The sequence below is a fragment of the Carcharodon carcharias genome, chromosome 4, assembly GCF_017639515.1.
Source record: "Carcharodon carcharias isolate sCarCar2 chromosome 4, sCarCar2.pri, whole genome shotgun sequence".
In the NCBI taxonomy this organism is placed as follows: Eukaryota; Metazoa; Chordata; class Chondrichthyes; order Lamniformes; family Lamnidae; genus Carcharodon; species Carcharodon carcharias.
In genome coordinates, this window is record NC_054470.1 from 158,325,840 (window position 1) to 158,348,856 (window position 23,017).

At 41.4% G+C, this 23,017-nt stretch overlaps 1 protein-coding gene across 5 annotated transcripts in view; it reads right to left on the bottom strand.

The window, feature by feature from the left end:
- Positions 1 to 23,017, bottom strand: part of LOC121277086 (ceramide transfer protein) — a 131,561-nt gene that overhangs the window by 73,629 nt on the left and 34,915 nt on the right. For all 5 annotated transcript variants that reach the window (XM_041186068.1, XM_041186067.1, XM_041186066.1 and 2 more), the window contains exon 3: positions 11,819 to 11,935. In XM_041186068.1, coding sequence (XP_041042002.1) covers positions 11,819 to 11,935 — 117 coding nt within the window. The remainder of the gene's footprint in view (positions 1 to 11,818; positions 11,936 to 23,017) is intronic.

Sequence of the window (23,017 nt, forward strand, 5' to 3'; positions counted from 1 at the left end):
ATGTTCATAATAGGCACAGTACACACTGTACTTAATCAGCTCATGTTTGCAAAATGCAAAATAAAACATCTACTGCTGGATGCGATTCCACAATTGGGCAGCACTTGCTGGATAATCCTCGGTGTGCTAATAGCTACACTGACAATCAATTTAAGATAATTGGTCGAGCTTGTAAATATGGCTCATATAAGCTTGCTTACCATCATACATTCATACACAGGGACCTGTTCTCTTCAAACAATAGGAATACATTCAAGCCTTGCGTTTTCTTGAATTACCCGGCAGCTTGGGGAGCCTATAGCTCCCCGTTGCTTTGCTGGCAACACCTTGGCCAGTGTCGACTTGCCAACCTTTTCTCCTATAGTACAAATCTGCTTGAAATTTGGCATTCTTGTGCTTGTCCAGATGAGTACAAGATGAAAAGCTTCAGCAACGTAGCTGTTATTTGTTATTGCTGAAAAGAGATAAGTGGAAATTTAATGCTTAAAAAATTTGAATTAAGCAATTTTAAATTAAAGGAGACTGGACTGTAGTTACAATAAGCAGTTGACACAGCTCCGGTGTATTCAAGCTATAATTTTTAAAGCAAACTATTCATCTATTGAAAAGAATTTAGTCTGTGTTGCATTGTCAGCATATAACATCGTCTTCCCTACTTCATGCTGGTACTCACTGCAGGCTGCTACACACAGATATTATAGGATAATACAGAACATCTATCATACATGAGAAAGCTCTACAACCAAATATTAGGGTTTGGATCAAATGTATAATTTTGAGGAAAAAAACTGAATGTGCTGCATCATCCAAAGCTACCAAACATGATCTTTATTATGGTGCAATGTTAACATGGTCCTTGTTCATATATCTTTCATTTACAACTGAAAGTGTTTGTAATAGGTTAGGTGGTTCTGCCCTTCACACTTTGTATATGAATGTGCCATACTCAAGAGGCTACTCAGAGCCTCTGTAATTTGTGGCAATACAAAACTATTAAACCTATCACTAGGATACTATATAACCATTAGAGGGCACTGTTTAATGCTTGCATATGAATGCAAGCCAATACAGTCAAAGGTTACTAATGGTCGTTGACTGGAAATAAACCCTAACAGTTCTATTAAACAGTTCCCAATTTGTTTAGCATCAGCCTTGGTGAATTTGACATGTCAGACTCACAAACCAAACATAACAAGACAGTTTTTGCACTGATGAATCATTAAGAAAAAGTTTCAGAAAGAAAATGCTGAATTTAGTATGTAATATTTATACACTTTTTCAAAATAACAAATAAGAACACAAGGGAAGTAATTTCTCTGTCTTAAGAAACATTTCCTGCCAGTATCAACATTGATATTATCAGTTGTATTCAAGTTCCCTGAGATAGCAGAGATTTGAAAATCAGTTGTCACACGGAGAGATCACACTTCAATGGGATTTCAGCCAATGCTATTCTTCTGCTCAGCAGCCAGTAAATTGGCCATAAATCCACCTATGTATTTTCCAGTGTCTTGGGCTCGTCGACAAACACCTCTTGCAGTAGGGGCTGATGCAGCATTAAAATGCCAGGGATCCACATTAATGTTTTTTTCTGGAGAAGTGTAATTTTTGGATTGGCTAAATAGACAACAGTTGACCAAAGTTTAGTTTAAAAAATTACGTCCATGCATCAGGTTAGATACTTGGTTAACCATGAGCTTAAAAGGAGCCTTTCCTCTTCGTACTCCCTCTCAACTCGACATCTAAGTAACTTGATATTTTAGCTAAGACATAGGCCAGGATTTTCCCCTCGGTGATTTGGGGGCGGGGCCCGCTTGCCAAGGGGAAAATGACGCAGGATGACATTGGGAGGAATCCTCAACGTCATCCTGGGCCATTTAAATTTTTAGGAAGGCGGGCGGACAGCTAAATCAGCTGTCGCCCGCCAACCTGTCAATGGCCAACTGAGGCCATTGACAGGCTAATTAAGATAATTAAATACCTGCTCGTCCAACCTTAAGGCTGGCAGGCAGGCCAGGAGCCCCAACGGGGTCCAGATTATTCATGAAACTTCATCCACTGCCAGGATGAAGTTTCATATCCGTTTTTTAAAAACGTAATAAATTTTAAGTGTTTATTGTTAACATGTCCCATCTCGTGTGACAGTGTCACACGAGGGGGACATGTTAATAATTTTAATTTTTTTCTATTTTTAGACTTTACTTGCCTGTCAGCGGTCTCCGAGACAGGACTTTGCCTCAGGGAGCAGTGCACTCTTTCGCGCACATGCACATAAGAGGGCACTTGGACAGATGGGGATTCCCTCACCCACCCCCCCACCCCACACAGGAAGCGCATAGCCTTAATTGGTCCGCCCATTCAAAATGGTGGCGGGGCCCCGTTTCGGTGGTGGGGGTCTGCTGTCTGCCTGCCGCCGAGCTGGTGGGGCCCGCACGCCTTCCAAGGGCAAATTTCTGCCCATAGAGTCAGTTCGCCAACACATTGTGCAGCTCCTGGCCATTAAAGAAGCAAATCCCACCCCCGACCCTTTTGCACCATAACAATTCTGTGGTTCTGCCAGGAGTTCATTAAAATGTGCCTCTCTCCCCCACCATGACTCAAAAACTCAAAAAAAAGTCTGCCAAAAAACGACTTTCAGGAGTAAAAAACCAACAAAAAGTAAGCCTATTCACAATCTGAAGTTGAAGATTCAGATACAATTGAACAATTAATTTGTCACAACAAAAGTGTGCTAATAATTTATGATTCTATTATCAGCTTCAGCCTCATTATTAGAGGTAGAACACTATATGGCTTTAATTATCAAAGCAGCAAATTTCCAAAAGCTTGATAAACAGCAGCCTGAAAATGCACAACATAACTAATAATGCTTTTTGTAGTCAAAAAAGCCACAAGGCTGCAATGCAAATTATATTGCATCATTAGAACAATGCACATAAGCTTCAATTGATACATTTCATGGCAAAGGAGCTACAAATCAATTTTTCTTCTATATAGAGCAATTAATCTATGTTTAATAATGCAGAGAAATTCAACGCAATTTTTCAGTGTTGCACATTTTAATGAACTCATAACAGAATCACAGAATGGTTATGGCGCAAAAGGAGGCCATTTGACCCATCATGCCTGCACCAGCTCTCCAAATGAGCAACTTATCTCATTCCATTCTCTCGCCTTCTCCCCATAACCTTGCATATTCTTCCTCTTCAATTAACAGTCTAATTCCCTTTTGAAGGCTTCAATTGAACCTGCTTCCGTCACACTTTAAGGCAGTGCATTCCAGACCTTAACCACTCACTCTGCTTCTTTTACCAATTACTTTTAACCTGTGCCTTCTCGATCTTTTCAGGAGTGCAACAGTTTCTTCCTGTCTACTCTGTCCAGAACCCTCATGATTTTGGATGCCTTTATCAAATCTCCTCTCAGTCTTTTCTTCAAGGACAATTGTCCTAACTTCTCCAATCTATCTTCATAACTAAAGCTCCCCATCCCTGGAACCATTCTCGTCCGTCTTTTCTGCACTCTCTCCAATGCCTTCACATCCTTCCAGAACTGGACACAATACGCCAGCTGAGGCCAAACTTATGACTTATACAAATTCAACATAACCTCCTTGCTCTTCTACTCTATGCTCTCTCAACCTGCTCTGCTACCTTCAATGACATTTGCACACATACACCAAGATCTCTCCATTCCTGCGCCTGCTTTAGAGTTCTACCCCTTATTTACACTGCCTCTCCATGTTCTTTTGACCAAAATGAATCACTTCAAATTTCTCTACATTGAACTTCATCTGTCACCTGTCTGCTCTTTCTACCAATTTGTCTATGTCCTTTTGAAGTTCTATACTAACATCCTCACAGTTCACAATGTTTCCAAGTTTTTTTAAATCACCCACAATTTTGAAATTGTGCCCTGTACACCAAAGCCTACATCATTTATATCAGGAAAAGCAAGGGTGCCAACACTGACCCCTGAGGAACGCCACTACAAGCCTTCCTCCAGTCTGCTCTCTGTTTCCTGCTGCTTAGCCAGCTCTGTATCCATGTTGCTACTGTCCTTTTTATTCCATGAACTATAACTTTGCTCACAAGTCTGTTTTGCAGCACCTTATCAAACACTTTTTGGATGTCTACATACACCACATCAATTGCATTGTCCTCATCAACCCTCTGTTACCTCTTCAAAAAACTCCAGCAAGTAAAACACAATTTTCTCTTAAGAAATACATGCTGGTTCTCCTTAATTAAGCCACATTTCGCCATGTGACTATCAGGAATGAACATAAAAATCAAAATTTTGTAACAGAAGCTATTCTTCCCATCATCCTCATTAGTCTAATATAGACCATCTTTTAGACAGCCTTTTCAAAATCCAAATAAGTTACTTTGACTGAATTACCATGTACCCTCTGTTGCTTCCTCAAAAAAATCTAATTGGGTTGGTCAAGCAAGATTTTCCCTTTTGAACTCTATGCAAACTATTCTTTATTGTATTTTTCCTTCCTAGATGTTCTGCTATTTTCTCCTTTAATATGGATTCCATTATTTTCTTATCTCTGATGTCAAGCAAATCGGTCCCGACTTCTCTGGGCATGTTCTGCCCCCTTAAATATAAAGGTTACATGACACTTTTTTCTTTATTTAATTGATTCTTTCATGGGATGTGGGTGTCCCTAGCAAGGCCAGCATTTGTTGCCCATCCCTAATTGTCCTGAACTAGGTGACTAGGCTATTTCAGAGAGCGCTTAAGAGTCAACCACATTGCTGTGGGTCTGGAGTTTCATGTAGGCCAGATCATGTAAGGATCACAGATTTCCTTCCCTAAAAGACATCAGTGAACTAGATGTGTTTTTATGACAATTGATGATAGCTTCATGGTACTGAGACTAGTTTTCAATTCCAGATTCTATTAATTGAATTTAATTCCACCAGCTGCCATGTCCCCAGAGCTTCAGCCTGGGATTCCAGGCCACTGGTCCAGCAGCATTCCCACTACACCACTATCTCCCGGTTACTAACAAATTATTGAAAATATATTGTAAAGACTCATATCTCTTCCCTTGATTATCTTTCAATGTGTGGACATGGGCAAGTGCAGATTAATTAAAAAGGCCAGCATGGATTTGTTAAAGACAAATTGTGCCTAATCAACTGCATTGAGTTTTTTGATGTTGTAAGAGAGGTGGTTGATGTAGTGTACATGGATTTCCAAAAGGCGTTTGATAAAGTGCCACATAATAGACTTGCTAGCAAAGTTGAAGTCCTACTTTTGGTTTCAATTTCAAAGTTTTCGTTTTGGGCCTGTGTTGCAAAACTGAGCGCTCAACATCTTTGATGACATGATGCTCTTCAAAAATAAGTTCAATCACCGTGTTGCATTTAAATTGTCTCCTGCATAAGCAAATTTAAGGAATTTATCTGTATAGACTTCAGAACAGAATTGCTTATTCACTTGTCAGTTTATTCACCACACCAAACAAAGAACTAGTGAACTGAACAGCTCAGGGATTCTCAACCTTTATGGTTCTGTGACACCCCCCCACCTCATGTTATAATTCCACAGACTCCTGTAGCAAGCGTACATTTTCTGGATACAAGTACAAAAAGCAAACAATGTCCTTGTATATTTCATTGATTTCAATTAAATGTCTGTAATTTAGAGGGCTTCAAAGGTTCATTCAACAGTACTTGTGCACAAATTACACACTTTGTTTAAGGAATATCTCTACTTGAATTTCAGTTTTATTTGCACTGCAAGTAGCTGTCTTCGCATTTTGTTAATTCCGGGGGTTGGTTTTTTTTTCTTCTTTCACGTGCCGTGGGTATCTCTGGCTAGGGCAACATTTTTGGTGTCCATCCCTAATTGCCCTTGAGGTGGTGATGATAAACTGCCTTCTTGAACCGCTGAAGTCCATGTGTGTAGGTACACCCACAGTGTTTATATTTCAACTCTTTCTTGGACTCGAACTCAAGTTCTGTCGAAGGGTCATGAGGACTCGAAACATCAACTCTTTTCTTCTCCGCCGATGCTGCCAGACCTGCTGAGTTTTTCCAGGTAATTCTGTTTTTGTTTTGGATTTCCAGCATCCGCAGTTTTTTTGTTTTTACACCCACAGTGTTATTAGGGAGTGAGTTCCAGGATTTTGACCCAGCGACAGTGAAGAAACTGCAATATATTTCCAAGTCAGAGTGGTGTGTGGCTCGGAGGGGAACTTGCAGTGGTGGCATTCCCATGCATCTGCTGCCCTTGTCCTTCTAGGTGGTAGAGGTCACAGGTTTGGAAATTGCCGTTGAAGGAGAGACAGTGAGCTGCTGCAGCGTATCTTGCAGATGGTACACACTGCTGCCATTGTGTGTCGGTAGTGGAATGAGTGGATGTTGGAGGTGGTTAATGGCGGATTTATGTTTTTTGATCACACCTCCACCTCCTCGAATTCTTCAGCTCTTGCAGCTGAACTTCATGAAGGAAGTCCTGTATCATTGCTCTGAGGGTTATGCTGTTTGAAGCTGATGGTCAACTGAAAACACATCCATGTTTGTATTTATTGTGTGTGCTTACAATGATTCTTCCTGTTTTGTACTTTATCCTGCTCCCACTGAAACAGATTTGTTGCTTAATGCACTCTCTCTCTCTATCTAAGGTGCAACGTGAGAACATGTCAAATTTTGTATTTTCAGCATGAAACATGCACCAACCAGGGATAGGCATAAATGCCAGCATAGCATACATCTCAAGTATCAAAATATATCAAAAATGTCCCAGCTTTCACCAGAATGTTGAGTAAAGCATAATACCCTAACCTCATGAATATCCCATGTGGGGCTGTGCTGATTTGAGAAAGGTACTGTCATATTTTGTTAAGGCAAAAAGGTGTTACTTTTGCTTACACATTGGCAGACCTCTTAAAATCTTCCATGGACCCCTGTTTGAGAACCCCTGGAATTGCTCATTAAGCAGGATCAACCTGCCTTCATATATCGGGTTTACATTGCAAAGCTGAAAGGTCAGTGCCAGAACTAGAGAACTGCCACTCCTAAACAGCATTTGATGACTAATACAATTGAATGATTAGATTATGTTTGAGAAACAAATTACTTGTCAGAGCAAAAGTATTTAACATTATAGTACGATAATGCTTAGTTACACAGTACCCACAAGAATTGTATGAGATTCTAGTTACCATATCCACCCCACCTCAAATCCCATGACTCAGATTGCTGGTGGTTTTCAACTAGCAAATTTGCAAGTATTACAAAAACATCAAATTCGAAAACAAAAATAAAATTTAAACACAGCTGGCCCTTTTATTTAGCAGAATTACTTTTGTGACTGAGCTCTCAATTAAACTGCTTTTGCTTAGGTGTGTGTCAATATGTGTGAAGGGCTCAAAAAAAAGGAAAGTTGAAAAAATATTTTGCTTTATAGTTTCAGCATTTTGCTCCAACAAAATTAAGTTCCAGCATTTTAGTTTATACGGCAGCTTATAGACCATGGTCCACCTATGGAAAGCAGGCACACACCCATCTGAATGCATAATTCCAAGTGTCCGAGCAAACATTCCTCCCTCAAACAAACAGATTTACCAGACATTCAACGTAAGATCAGAAAAAGCTGAAAAGGCAGCATCTGTGGAGAGAGAAACGGCTAACATTTCAGATTGATAACCTTTCATCAGAACACTGTTCTGTGATCAACTTGAAACGTTAACTGTTTCTCTCTCAACAGGCGGTGCCTCACCTGTTGAGGAATATTTTCAGCATTTTCTGTTTTTATTTCAGGTTCTCAGCACCTGCAGTGTTTTGCTTTTAAGAACTTATCATGCAACTCACTTTTTATGGGGTATCTTGGTGGCAAAATGGTTGCTATACTTACATGTATAAGTCACTGCACTTCAGGGCCTTTTTTCAAACCTAAACTATTTTGAGATATCTTGAAACATAATAAGGCGTTAAAGGAAGTTTTAACCTCATGAAGTAGGGCAGGGAAAAAATCCAGGAGGATTGGAAGGAGAGTTGGTTCTGGATTTTTTTTTTCAATCATTTATAGGATGTGGGCATCACTGGCTAGGTCAGCATTTATTGCCCATCACTAATTTTCCTCAAGAAGCTGGTGGTGAGCTGCCTACTTGAACTGCTGCAGTACCTCTAGTGTAGGTACATCCACAATGCTGTTAGAGAAGGAGTCCCAGGATTTTAGCCCAGCAACAGTGAAAGAAGGATGATATATTTCCATGTCAGGAAGGTGAGTGGCTTGGAGGGGAACTTCCAGGTGGTGATGTTCCCGTGAACCTGCTGCCTTTGTCCTTCTAGACAGTTGCGGGTTTGGAAGGTGCTGCCTAAGGAGCCTTGGTGAGTTTCTGCAGTGCATCTTTTAAATGGTACACACTGCTGCCACCTGGATGCTGTCAAGTTTCTTGAATGTTGTGGGAGTTGCACTCATCCAGGCAAGCAGAGAGTATTCCATCATACTCCTGACTTGTGCCTTCTAGATGGTCAACAGGTTTTAGGGAGTCAGGGGGTGAGTTACTCACCGCAGGATTCCTAACCTCTGACCTGCTCTTGTGCCACAATATTGATGTGTTAAGTCCAATTCAGTTTCGGTCAATGGTAGCCCCCAACTCTGCCAGGATGACGATAGTGAGGAATTCAGCAATGGTAATGCCATTGAATGTCAAGGGGCGATAGTTAGATTCTCTCTTTTTGGAGATGGTATTGCCTGGCACAAATGTTACTTGCCACTTATTAGCCCAAGCCTGGATGTTGTCCAAGTCTTGCTACATTTAGACATGGACTGTTTCAGTATCTGAGAAGTCGCAAATGGTGCTGAACATTGTGCAATCATCAGTAAACATCTCCACTTCTAACCTTATGATGGGAGGAATGTCATTGATGAAGCAGCTGAAGATGGTTGGGCCGAGGACAATCCTTTGTGTAACTCCCTTGTCCAATTCATCCTGAAATCTTCTGTTGTCTGCCTTCCTTCCAAGCCCCATATGGATATGATTTCTTTCCTCTTATACCTTTTGATCAATCAACTCCTTATATTCAAGTCACTTCACCTCCCCTAGCCCACTATGCTCCAATCTCGCTGCCTCATGCCATCATCCAATCATTAATCACTTTGACCTCTTTCTTGCATATCACCATCCACTTTCTCATCTTCCCAACCACCTACATTCCCCCACTTACCACTTAGTGGGTGAATATGCTAGCTGGTTCCCACTTATACTGAGGGAGGTCTATCCAAGTTAAAGGCTCACAAAGAACTGAGTTGGAAATTCAGTTTTGTTAACACCCAGCTGTAGTCAGGTTTGTGAAAAATACTGGGATGCGGAACGGTCTGCACACAGCATCTTATGCATGGCTGAAATGTGCCCTTATCTATTTCTGGAGAACATCCACTTGTTCAAGATGGACTGATTCCATAACATCAAGCTGCTTAAGGCATCAGCTACATCAGGAGTTTTCATGCCACAGCCCCTTGACCACTTGCAATTTCCAATCCCAGGCAATAAGCATGAGAGGAGAGCAATAGCTTGGAAACTGCTGAATAAAAGCCCAAAAATCTTTCCCCTAAGTTGTTAACAGTGAAATCAATTTTGATAACATAGGAATAGGAGTAGGTCATTTAGCCCCTTGACTTGGTTCCGCAGAAGAGAACTAAGGCATGCTTTGAGTAAGATGACATAGCTCTTTTTAGCATTAGAAAAGCGTCTGTGTAAATAGTAAAGAATAATTATATTCAGCTGCCATCAGTTTATACAATGACCTACCAATTTGTGGGGTGAGATTTAATATCGTTGAATATAACTACTCTAACTGTTACCCCGCATGGTGAAGAGATGACTAAATTCTGCCACAATTACAAAACTCACTATTGCCCATTTTCTACTGGAAAAAAAGACTGATTCAGAGTACATTGGCTGCAATAGCTACTTGCCAACAGTACTCTCATACTCGGCTCCATCCTGACCAACAAGTATCCTGCTTTATACCAGCGGCCTCCAAGCGAGATTTCTAATTTATCACAGGAAGTGGTTTTCCACGAAGTTGAAAACTCATGCCAGGAATTCCCAATTTGGAACCATGTAGTATATCCACAGTAGAGTGAAGAAAACTCACTTGAGTCAGTGACCTAGGTTGAGTTTGATATTATTTCTAGCAGCAGGAGCAGGAATATGACCAGAGATTAAATGGATTTCTGCAGTCTTGACAGGCTTCAGAAGGGGATAGAGAAAAAGAGTGAAATGGGATTTAGAAGTTGAATAAAATTTCAGTCCCATCCACCAAGTTGCATAATTAATTTTTCAATTTAGAATTATAGAATCTTACAGCAAAGGGGAGGCCATTCATTAAGCCATGCCTATCCTGGCTCTTTGAAAGGACTAGTCAACTACTTCAACATATAAGCATTTAGAAAGGAACAAAAATGTGGGAAAAACACAGTTCCCACATAAATGTTCCCCTATTAATATCTTTAATTTTTTTGCCTTTGCTATGGGTAAGTATTTCTTAGGCTAAAAATGGCAAATCCCATATATGACAGCAGTTATGAGAAAGTGAATGCTAAGTCTTCCTGTCTTACATACTAAAACTGCTTGTTCTTCAAGCCAGTGTATTTTGGCATAGAAACAACAGGAAAGCTTGCTCCTCTCACATTCTTTTCCACAAGTTATTGCCATAAATTCGAGCACCTAGAGATCCACTTCTAAGAGCAAGGCTTGGGTAATATATGTGGGCAAAGTACTGGAATCCTATACTTTCTTTCCTTATACAATGCCAGCAGGAGTGATGATATAGATGTAACCAGGTTTAAAATGAGTGCCGAGCTAAGGGCCATGGTTTAAAATCAAAGCAGCCTAAAGCTGGACAAAAGATTAGACTGAAGATATCCCTAGCTGAAAAGAAGCATAGAATGTGGCTGCACACTCCGCTGCAGCCTAACAATGGTCTTTTACAAGCTCAACATTACCTCCTTTCTTTCACAATATATGCCTCTAAATACAAAACCAAAAATTCACATCTATTCCTCCTTTGCTCAACATCAAAATTTTTACAATTTATGCTGTACTTCTCTACTCTTCTCACTTCCAAAATTCATGGAATCACATTTTCTACACCAAGTTGTACCTGCCACCTGACAGGCTTCCTGAATTCCATCACAATCCTAATCAATATGGTATCATCAGCTTACAGTACTGTTTTCTCAATTTCTAAATATATAGTAAATAGGTGTTGACCCATCGCAGGCTTCTGTACAACACTTGGTGCAGAAGAGACTGGCAGCAAGAGCCGGTGACACATAACTCCTTCAAAAAGGTGCCAACTAGGTAACTTTGATTACGAAACTGATGGTAGACATATACTATTTTCTTTGTAGAAATCTTGTTTTTCCACTTCTTCCCTCTCCCCAATTCCTTTCCCCCCCTTTTTTAATTCTTAATCCTTCTGGCCGAACAGTACCTTATGCTGCAACTTAAGAGAAACCCAGTTCCTTCCCGAGAAGGGTCACACACAACAGTTTGTATTTAGACCAAGGCTCAAAGACTTCTAGCTAAATAACCAGAAGGCACTGACACATCAGTTAACTAAAAATTCAACTTGCCATACATGTTTCACTAAATTGTCACTTCTTAGGTTGTTGAAATGTATTCAAAGTTGATCCTGTGCTTTAGTCCCTTCAACATGGGAGGGGTTTAGAAGCCCATAAATTCTATAAGTTTTAACTAAACAATGTATAATTTGAAATGTGTCACTAATCTTATCTTTAATTCAAAACATTAAATCTGATTAACGCTTCTGATTTTTCATTTTACCTTGTGTTGTTCAATAGCCTCTATCCATTGCTGTCTATGGTCTGGGTCTTGAGCACGGAGATACCACACACTGTCATTCACACTGATATCAAAGCGACATTCGTCAAACTCATGGGGCTGTGGAGAAGAGTGATAGGTCATGAGAAGTGAACTGGATTAACAAAAGAGCATGCAGGTTTCAGCTGAAGTGACTAACAAACATACAATGTTTCCTCATAGTTTATGAATCAACATTGCTTCATATAAGCAATTAATTAGTACTGTAACCCACACAAAATAACAATATTGTCTCTTAAATAAAGACTTGGTAGACCAGCAGTGAATATGCAGTTTCAACTATATGAAGAAAAATAGAATTTTGAAAATTAATTGAATTATGTATATATGCCCATAATATAGTTTAACTGTACAAAGCACACAATTGAGCAGCCTGCATTGTGAAACAGCTCATAAATGGAGACAGATATCCTTGGTTGAAGTGAATTCAAGCCAGCCCATTAAGTACTCAGTGAAAAAACATTTGAAATAGAGGTCACAAGTAGCACATGGTACAAAAGGAACAAAAATTACTGAACTGGTATATGTTTGAATGGAATAGGTTATTAGCTTAAAGGATTTAGACCTCACTGCCAATCAGAAGACTGCATGAACACAAGTCTAAAGTCTTTGCTCCATAATCAGTTTTCATCAATCCAGTATAACAAGACTCTCAGCACATTGGTTTATGAACACCAATCACCATGTGGTGCTAGAATTCTGGTTTTAAATCCTCGCCTTTGCCGGTTCTTAATCTTACTCATCAATATCTCAAAGCCAGGGGTTCTGGCACAGGGGAAAAAAAAAAACTGAATCAATTTGACCTGTTGTCTGTGGCTGGTTTCAGACTAACATACAGATTTACAGCCCTGCAAGGAAAGAACTTCTACAACTACTTAATGACAATTTTAATACATTGTGCATTGGTGTAATGTGATCCATTGTCAGAATAATTACAAAAGAGATTACAATAATTTGGTATCACTTATTTGGAGGTACCAGATAATATCCTAGACAAAGATTTGAGGTGAACAAGGATCGCAACTAACTTCACTCGATGCACTTAACTTTGAAACTGGTCCAGTAGTTTAAAGAAACTTAATCCCTTTGATAGTAAACACAATACATGATTTAAAAGGTATATTTTTCTTCAGACTTATGGGTTTGCAGGAAATTTCTTAAAAATTCAAATTCCAAAAATCAATAATGCATGTTTCACAGCACATTTTGGCTAGAAAGGTAATAAAATCACTGACAACATCTTCATGCCTCACTGGTCCCAAATATAATGATGCATGGCAAAAGCTTTTAAATAAAATATTATAAATTACATTAACTTAAATCTTGAAACACTTAATGCACATTTTATAGCAGACCAAAAATGGTAAGAACTGACTACTTCTCCCCAAAGCAAGCAGAAGCTACCTCAAAATTGTTCTATGACTGCAGCAGTAAACCAAACCACCTATCAAACACAGGAAATTAGCAAGTATGATCTCACAGAAATCAGCAGTAAGACCTTGCAAGAATGGCATAACCAACAGCCTGCAAATGAGCATGATATTTTATTCCAGTATAGTCAATGCTCATCTGTAATTTGTCAGCTTATCAAAAAAACCGTATTACAACCTTTGAAGGTTTCATGGCTCGATGGTATACAGTTCAAATATACATTTGTTCACACTTGCCATTTGTAGCATTTCTAGTCATTACCCAATTTAAAAGTCTCTCAGTTCTGATATTAGAAGAATTAATGCTCCACTTTTCTGAACTGCGGGAATATCTGAAGTTCCAAAGGGAAGCCATTGAAAGTTGTCTTTTAAGCACAATACATAAAAGCACTTGGGTGCTGGAACTTGAAAGCTGAAAACAAACAAATCACAGGTTTGCATGCAGCCTAGGAAAACCTCACCATCATAAATTTATTGGAATGATACCCACAGATGTAAGGCATAAGTTTCATGGAGAGGCTAAAGAAACTGGGGCTGTTCTCCTCAGAGCAGAGCAGGCTGAACAAGATTCATTAGGTGTTCAAAATCATGAAGGATCGTGATGGGTTGAGTAAGGAGAAACTGTTTCCAGTGGCAAAGGGTTGGGTTATTGGCAAAAAAGCCAGAGACGACACGAGGAAAACATTTTACACAGCAGATTGTTACAAACTGAAATGCACTGTGAGGAAGGGTGGTGGAAGCAGGTTCAATGCTAAATTTGAAAACAAGCTCCAAGGGAGGAGAACAGATTATCAAAAGCAGAAGTGCATGCCATACATTTTGAGTATGTAAAATATTTTAATTAAGTTTGATAAAAGTTTCAAGATGCAATAATCTAAAATTTGCCCACTCCAGTTTCCCGAATTGAAAATTGGCTGATTTGACCTTCGACCTTCTAAACTGGAGAAGGCGGTGAAGTAGTGGCATTGTCACTCATAATCCAGAGACCCAAGTAATGCTCCGGGGACCTGGGTTCGAATCCCACCACAATTCAATAAATATCTGGAATTAAATGAAGACCATGAAACCATTGTCGATTGTTGTAAAAACCCATCTGGTTCACTAATGTCCTTTAGAGAAGGAAATCTGTCGTCCTCACGTAGTCTGGCCTACCTGTGACTCTAGATCCACAGTAACGTGGTTGCCTCTGAAATGGCCTAGCAAGCCATTCAGTTGTAAGAAACTGCCACAGTCAGTAAAAAGGAATGAAACCGGATGGAGCACCCGGCATCGACCGAGGCAACGGAACTGACAAAGGCAAACTCATCCCTGTCAACCCTGCAAAGTCCTCCTTACTAATACCTGGGGGCTTGTGCCAAAATTGGGAAAGCTGTCTCACAGATTAGTCAAGAAACAGCGTGACATAGTCATACACACAGAATCATACCTCACAGATCATGTCCCAGACACCACCATCATGTAACTCCTGTCCCAGCAGAGGTGGCAGCACAGTGATATAGGGTCAGGTGGGAATTGCCCTGGGAATCCTCAACGTCAAATCTGACCTCCATGGAGTCTCATAGCATCAGATCAAACATGGGCAAAGAAACCTCCTGCTGTTTATCATGTGCTGCGCCTCCTCCACTGAATCAGTACTCCTCCATGTTGAATGCCACTTGAAGGAAGCACTGAGTGCGGCAAGGGTACAGAATGTACTCCAGGTGGGGGACTTCAATATCCATCACCAAGAGTGGCTCGGTAGCTCCACACAGCTGCTCGACTGGGCCTGTGATAAGTGGTGAGGGAACCAACAAGAGGGAAGAACATACTTGACCTCATCCTCACCAATCTGCTTGCCGCAGGTGCATTTGTCCATGACAGTATCAGGAGGAGTGACCACCACACAATCCCTGTGGAGACCATGCCCCGTCTTCACATTGGGGATACCCTCCATTGTATTGTGTGGCACTATCATCATGCTAAATGGGATAGATTTCAAACAGATTTAGCAAATCAAGACTGGGCAACCATGAGGCACTGTGGGTCATCACCAGCAGCAGAATTGTATTCATCTGTAACCTCATGACCCAGCATATCCCCACTGTATCATTACCACCAAACCAGGGGATCAACTCTGGTTCAACGAAGAGTTGGGGAGCGCATGCCAGAAGCAGCAACAGGCATACCTAAAACTGAGGTATCAACTTGGTGAAGCTATAACACAGGACTACTTGCACACCAAACAGCGTAAGCAGCAAGTGACAGAGTTAAGTGATTTCACAACCAACAGATCAGATCTAAGCTCTGCAATCCTGCCACATCCAGTCGTAAATGGTGGTGGACAATCAAACAACTCACCTTCCACAAACATTCGCTCCCCCCACCACTGACGAACAGTGGCAGCTGCATGTACCATCTACAAAATGCAGTGCAAAAACACGCCAAGGCTCCTTAGGCAGCACTTTCCAAATCCACGACCATAAAGAACTAGAAGGACAAGGGCAGTAGACACATGGGAACACCACCACCTGGAAGTCCCCTTCCAAATCACTCACCATCCTGACTTGGAAATATATCACCATTCTTTCACTGTCACTGGGTAAAAATCCTGGACCTCCCTCCCTAGCAGCACTGTGGGTGTACCTACACCAGAAGGGCTGCAGCGGTTCAAGGCAGCAGCTCACCACCACCTTCTCAAGGGCAATTAACGCTGGCCTAGCCCACATCCCATAAATGAATTAAAAAAAGATAACTAACCAGATTTTGACTTGAAACTAAACTTAAGCCTTCCTAAAATTCAGAAATGCAGTGAAAACAAAAGAACTCACATTTGCATAGCACATCATCAAGATCCAGATGTGTAGACATCTATACCTACTTCTTGGTCTTATTAGAGTTATGTAGCCTTCCCTTTCTATTCAGTTCAAATCTTGCTTGCGAGTTGCAAGTAAACCAAAACTATCCTATCTTTTCACTGTTCAAACTTGCTTAATATTTAGACTTTTTCTTATAAATGCATGGCAGATGCAGTATAATGTGGATAAATGTGAGGTTATTCACTTTGGTAGCAAAAAACAGGAAGGCAGATTATCTGAATGGCTATAAATTGGGAGAGGGGAATGTGCAACGAGACCTGGCTGTCCTCGTAAACCAGTCGCTGAAGGTAAGCATGCAGGTGCAGCAGGCAGTAAAGAAGGCAAATGGTATGTTGGCCTTCATAGTGAGAGGACTCGAGTATAGGAGCAGGGATGTCTTGCTGCAATTATACAGGTGAGACCTTGGTGAGACCACACCTGGAATATTGTGTGCAGTTTTGGTCTCCTTATCTGAGGAAGGATGTTCTTGCTATAGAGGGAATGCAGCGAAGGTTTACCAGACCGATTCCTGGGATGGTGGGATTGACATATAAGGAGAGATTGAGTCGGTTAGGATTATATTCGCTGGAGTTCAGAAGAATGAGGGGGGATCTCATAGAAACCTATAAAATTCTAACAGGACTAGGCAGGGTAGATGCAGGAAGGTGTTCCCGATGGTGGGGGAGTCCAGAACCAGGGGTCACAGTCTGAGGATATGAGGTAGACCATTTAGGACTGAGATGAGGAGAAATTTCTTCATCCAGGGAGTGGTGAGCCTGTGGAATTCGCTACCACAGAAAGTAGTTGAGGCCAAAACATTGTTTTCAAGAGGAGTTAAGATATAGCTCTTGGGGGCGAAAGGGATCAAAGGATATGGGGAGAAAGACGGAACAGGCTATTGAGTTGGATGATCAGCCATGATTGTAATGAATGGTGGAGCAGGCTCGAAGGGCCGAATGGCCTGCTTCTGCTCTTATAGAAACATAGAAAATAGGAGCAAAGTGTTTTACTTTGATTAAAAAAAAAAGCCAACTGCAAACACAAAATGCATGCCCAAGTATACTTCAGATAATTAGGGCCACCAAAGCCACAGCTCTCCTGATAAAAACAAAAAAGCAAAAAACTGTGGATGCTGGAAATTCAAAACAAAAATAAAAATACCTGGAAAAACTTAGCAGGTCTGGCAGCATCTGCGGAGAGGAACACAGTTAATGTTTCGAGTCCGTATGACTCTTCAACAGAACAGCTCTCCTCAGCTCTCCTGATTTGATTGTGGTGTTGACAAAATGTCTTAACACTGAAGTGGTGCTGTATAACACTGCTGCTTTTATAAGTTGGCACGCATTTCTAGCACTTGGATAATCACTGGCCATCCACAGAATTGGCTTGACCCTTTTCTTTCAAATAAGTCTCGGTCTCTAGACAGGTCACACTCCGAGCACTGCATCAGATTCTGGTCAAGGGACAAAGGAGACATTTGAGTGCTGAGGGACTCATTAAGTTTTAGATATACTTACAGACAAGAAAAGTGATCTGCACTGAGCTGAATAAAGAGGAGTTCACTGATATTTCTCAGGATCTCAACTCTCCATATGCATTAAGCTAAACTTTATGTAATTTATGCTGGTACTGTATTGATCTTTAGCTGACAGTTTTTATAGCACAGATCTCAGATAGCTGATGGCCCTATCAAAATAAACCTTCTAGATCTGTTTTTTAAAAAAATGTTTTTTTTAGGGTCTTCCTGTCAGAATCTCCTGTACCCAAGTAAATATGCTGTTTCAATGGCAGCAGCAAATATTAATATGACGGCATTCACTCATGTTATAATGATGCTATGCAACATCATGATGCTACTATGCCATACATGTGCATAGCCAACATTCCACAGCTCGGCCACACAAAATTAGAAGGCAGAGAATTAAACACCCTCAATTACTTCAAAACAGATTTATTCAATGCAAAGCTGTTTTTTTTTAAAGATTCTCCTCCCATAGTTGCACCAAATTAGCTTACCTCAGCTGGGCTGGCAGTATAGATAATACAATTGGAAGCAGTGCACAGAATTTGGTAGAGAAATGGAAAAAAAAATCGATTCCCTAATAACCTTTCAGCAACACGCTACTTAGGTAGATAGGTTCTGCAGCAATACTTAACTAACCTTCTAGAACATAGTGTATCACACATGAGAAATAGCCGACACAGCAATGCCATCTCAAGGCTGTCAAGCACCTGTGCAGAACTACTCCAACATTTGTCAATACCGTCAAAAATGCAAGAGGAGAATTCTCCACTTTAGAAGACAGGAAGGTGGATCAATGTGGACTGAAGCAGTCTGTGCCCATATGCAGCAAGACCTGAACAATATTCAGGCTTAGGCTGATAAGTGGCAAGTAACATTGAGCCACACAAGCTCCAGGCAATGAACATCTCCAAGAGAAAATCCAACCATCTCCCCTGACATTCAATTGCATCACTATTGCTGAATCCCCCACTATCAAGATCCTGGTGATTACCATTGATCAGAAACTCAACCAGCCATAAAAATACTGTGGCCACAATAGCAGGTCAAAGGTTGGTAATTCTATAGAGAATAACTCATCTCCTAACTCCCAGAAGCCTGTCTACCATCTACAAGGCACAACACAGGATGAAGTACTCTCCACTTGCCTGGATGAGTGCAGCTCCAACAACACTCAAGAAGCTTGACATCATCCACCAGAGCAATCTACTTGACTGGCATCCCAACCACCACCTTCAACATTCACTCCCTCCACCACCAACGCACAGTGGCAGCAATGTGTAACATCTACAAGGTGCACTGTAGCAACTCCTTCGACAGCACCTTCCAAAACCTGCAACCTTTACTACCTAGAAGGGCAAGGACAGCAGATGCATGGGAACACCAGCGCCTGCAAGCTCCCATCCAAATCAAATGCCATCCTAGCTTGGAACTATATCGCCGTATCTTCACTGTCACTGGGTCAAAATCCTGGAACTCCCGTCCTAACAGCACTGTGGGTATACCACATGGCCTGCCGTCCAAGACGGCTCACCACCATTTTCTGATGGGCAATTAGGGGTGGACAATAAATGCAGGCCATGTAGGCAATGCCCACATCAAGTGAAATAATTAAAAATAAATTAAAACAGGAAGAGAGAAAGAGGGAGAAGGCTGTGTGCATTCCATTAGAAATAAGATTAAGTGCTGAATGCGATGTGGAAATTCCACTTTTCAAATTCAGAAGTCAAACTCAGAATTAAGCACAGTTACCTGCCCCAAAATTAGACTACACACTTGAATTAACTTTCAAAATTCTATTTCATACATGGATGAGCAGGAGAGATGACTAGTTTTAAAGCTATTTTTATGCCAGCAATTCCTGTCAGTGGAATCCATGCATTATTTTTAATCTACAATGTTCAAAATGATGCCCAACTATGACAATTACTGTAAAATCCCCTAACCACAGACACCAAACCACAGAGGGAAAGCCAAACAACTATTATCAGGGAATGATTTCAGGAACATAACATGAGTTTTGAAATATAATGCAAACCAGCTGACTTCATTACAGTGATTTGAGGTTAACTTTGCCAACCTTGCAGTATTTGATTTGTTACATTGGGCCTTTAATAGAAAAGTAAATTCACGAGATAACCGATAACCCCTAACTCATTTGAAAATGGACTTTCCAAATTGCCAATTATTAAACACTTAAGTAGCAGAACTTCACAATTAAAGAACTAAAATCTATCTTTGTTTTAAAAAAATCCAATGTGTGATGCTCCAGTATGCAATCATTTTGCAACTACAAATATGTCCTACATCCTCATCTCACCCGGGTTTAAGTTGCCTGCAGCAACTCCACAAAATGGTAGAGGAGTTGAGGGGCTGTTCATACAAATAAGGTTTGAGAAGTCTTTATTCCTTCCAAAAATGTCCACACAATGTTCAACACAGGTATTCACCTGAAAAAAATACTCAAAGTCCACCCAACATAATACTAGAAAAAAAGGATATAACGAGCAACAGGATAGATGCAGAATCCATAACAATCAATTTAGTTGATAAGATGAGATCCATCAGCCTAGGGATTATACTTTAGACCACCAACTACTCAACTCCCTAACCCACATATCATAGCCACCCCTTAACCTTGCCATCCCATGTGGTATCAATTACATAAGGCAATACAAAATCAAGATACTGCAGCTGCTGGAAATCCTGCTCTCATCTGCTAGGGCTACTCACTATTCCAGGATCATCTTGGAATGGAAAGATAACTACCGGTTGCTTTATTTCTACTGAAAAGCATCTTCCTAAACCCTCGCCCCTCCACTCTCACCTCCAAGTGCGAATACCTCATGGACTTCTTCATCACTAAAATCAAGACCATCCAATCAGCTGCCTATGCCATGTCAATCCCTTTCACTAGCCCACCTTTAGCCAAACGTCCTTTACTGCTTACCCCCACCCTATCCCTGAATTTACATGTTTTTCTGGTTCCTCTCCTATATCCTCTCGTGCCCTCTCTGAAGTTATCTTGTCCACGAGACCCACCACCTATTCCCTCAAATCTTTTCAATTAAATTGCTAATTACCCCACTTAGCCCCCATTTTAGCTAATGTTGTAGATAGTTCTCTCACCAGGTGTTGCCTCTCTCTCCTTTAAATATGCTGTCATCATTCCTCTCCTCAAAAAGCCAATCCTTCATCCCACTACCCATGCAAATTAAGAACCCATCTCCAACCTCCCCTATGCCTCAAAGTCTCTGAATGTGTTGTTACCTCCAAAAACCATTTCCAACTTTCCCAGAACTCTATCTGAATAACTCCAATCAGCTTTCTGCCTCTGCTATAGTACCAAAACAGCTCTTATCAAAGTTGCAAATAACATCCTATGCGACAATGACAGAAGTGAACTTTCCCTCCTCCTCTGACTTCAGCCTTTGACATGACTGATCACACCACCTCCCTCCAACATCTTTCCACTGTTGTCTAGCTGGATGGGACTACTCTTGCCTGGTTTCATTCTTATCTAACTAAAAACAGCCAGAGAAACACTTGCAATGACCTTGCTCCTGCACCATTACCTCTAGTTTCCCTAAGGACCTATTCTTGGCCCTTTCCTATTTCTCTTCTACATGGTGCCCCTCAGCGACACCAGCCGAAGACACAGCGTTAGTTTCCACATGTACACTGACGACACCCAACTCTGCCTCACCACCATCTCTCTTGACTCCTTCCCTGTGGCTAAATTATCAGGCTGCTTACAGACATCCAGTGCTGAATGAGCAGAAATTTCCTCCAATATGTATTAGGAAGACTGATGCATTGCGTTCAGTCCCCAATTCAAACTCTGTTCCCTGGCTACTGACTCCACCCTTCTCCTTGGCAACAGCCTGAGCTTAAGCCAGTCTGTCTGTTCGCAACCTTCATGTTACATCATCCTAAGATGAGCGACTGACCTCATATTCTTGCCATCACTAAGACCACTGATCTCCACTGCCGTAACATTACCCAATTTCACCTCATCTCCTGCTGAAACCTTTATTCATGCCTTCTATTCCACGCAGTCATGGCTGGTCTCCCACATTCAACTCCCCATAAACTTGAGGTCAGCCAAACTCTGTTGCCCATGCCTTAACTCGCAACAAGTCTCATTTCTCTATCACCGCTGGCCTACACTGGCTCCCGGTCAAGCAGCGCCTTGATTTTAAAAGTCTCATCCTTATTTTCAAATCCCTCCATGGCCTTGCCCCTCCATATTTCTAATCTCCTGCAGCCCCACAACCTTTCCAGGTATCTGCATTCTTCTAAGTCTGGCCTCTGTGGACATCTGATTTTAATTGCTCCATCACCGGCAGCTGTGACTTCAGATGCCTCGGCCCGAGTTCTGGTATACTTTCCCTACACCTCTCTGCCTCTCTAGCTTGCTTTCCTCCTTTAAGACACTTCCTAGAATCTCCCTCTTTGCCCAAACTTTAGGTCATCTGACCTAGTATCTCCTTATGTGACTCAGTGTTAAACTCTGTTTATAATGTCCCTGTGAAGCACCTTGTGGCATTTCAATACATTGAAGATGCTACATATTGGCCCATAACTTCTGCTAGAGTGGCCATTGAGTTGGATTGCCACGTCGCTCGCAGTTACTTAGCTTGAAATCCAATCGCTCCTATCTCGCCCGACCTTCCAACTCAGGCTGGGCGAGACCTGTGTTGCGCAGAAGCTTCCCATGGCCTTCTGTCCAAGATTGCGGTGACAGAGGTAAGAAGGACATGTCCCGTTTTTTATGGCACCAGCTGCCATAAACCAGGTAAGTTTAAAGATCCAGCCACTTTGACAAGCCAGAATGATTGTATAATGTAAGCGAGTAGGATTTGAAGGGGGCTAAGGGAGGGGGAGAGGGGGGTGGAATCAGGACGGGCCTGGGGTGGGGTCAGGTCAGACACTGGGTTGAGCTGAACCTGTGGGTAGTTGGGAGGCGGTGGGGAGTTCCGGTGGAGGTGGGGTGGGCCGGCTGGCTAGTGGGGAGGCGGGGGCAGGAGAGAGGGAAGAAGAGTCAGGGGAGGTCGGTACAATAGTTACCCAGAAGCTAGAAGTAATTTTAATTTCTTAATTCTTATTACTTTTTCTGAGTAACAATTGCCATATGACAGAACCATCCAAGGTTTGCGATTTAAATCGCATTTTTTGGATGGTTCCCAGTGCAGGGCAATTGCCCATGCAATCCTTACCTGGGAACCTCCGGAGGGGGGGGGTTCTCCAGTGCATCTTTGGGGTATCCACCCAAATACACTGTTCCAGAGCTCAGAAGTTAAGGCCCATCATATCTTAATAGCAGTATTCAAAACAGAATAAAGTACAAAATTGG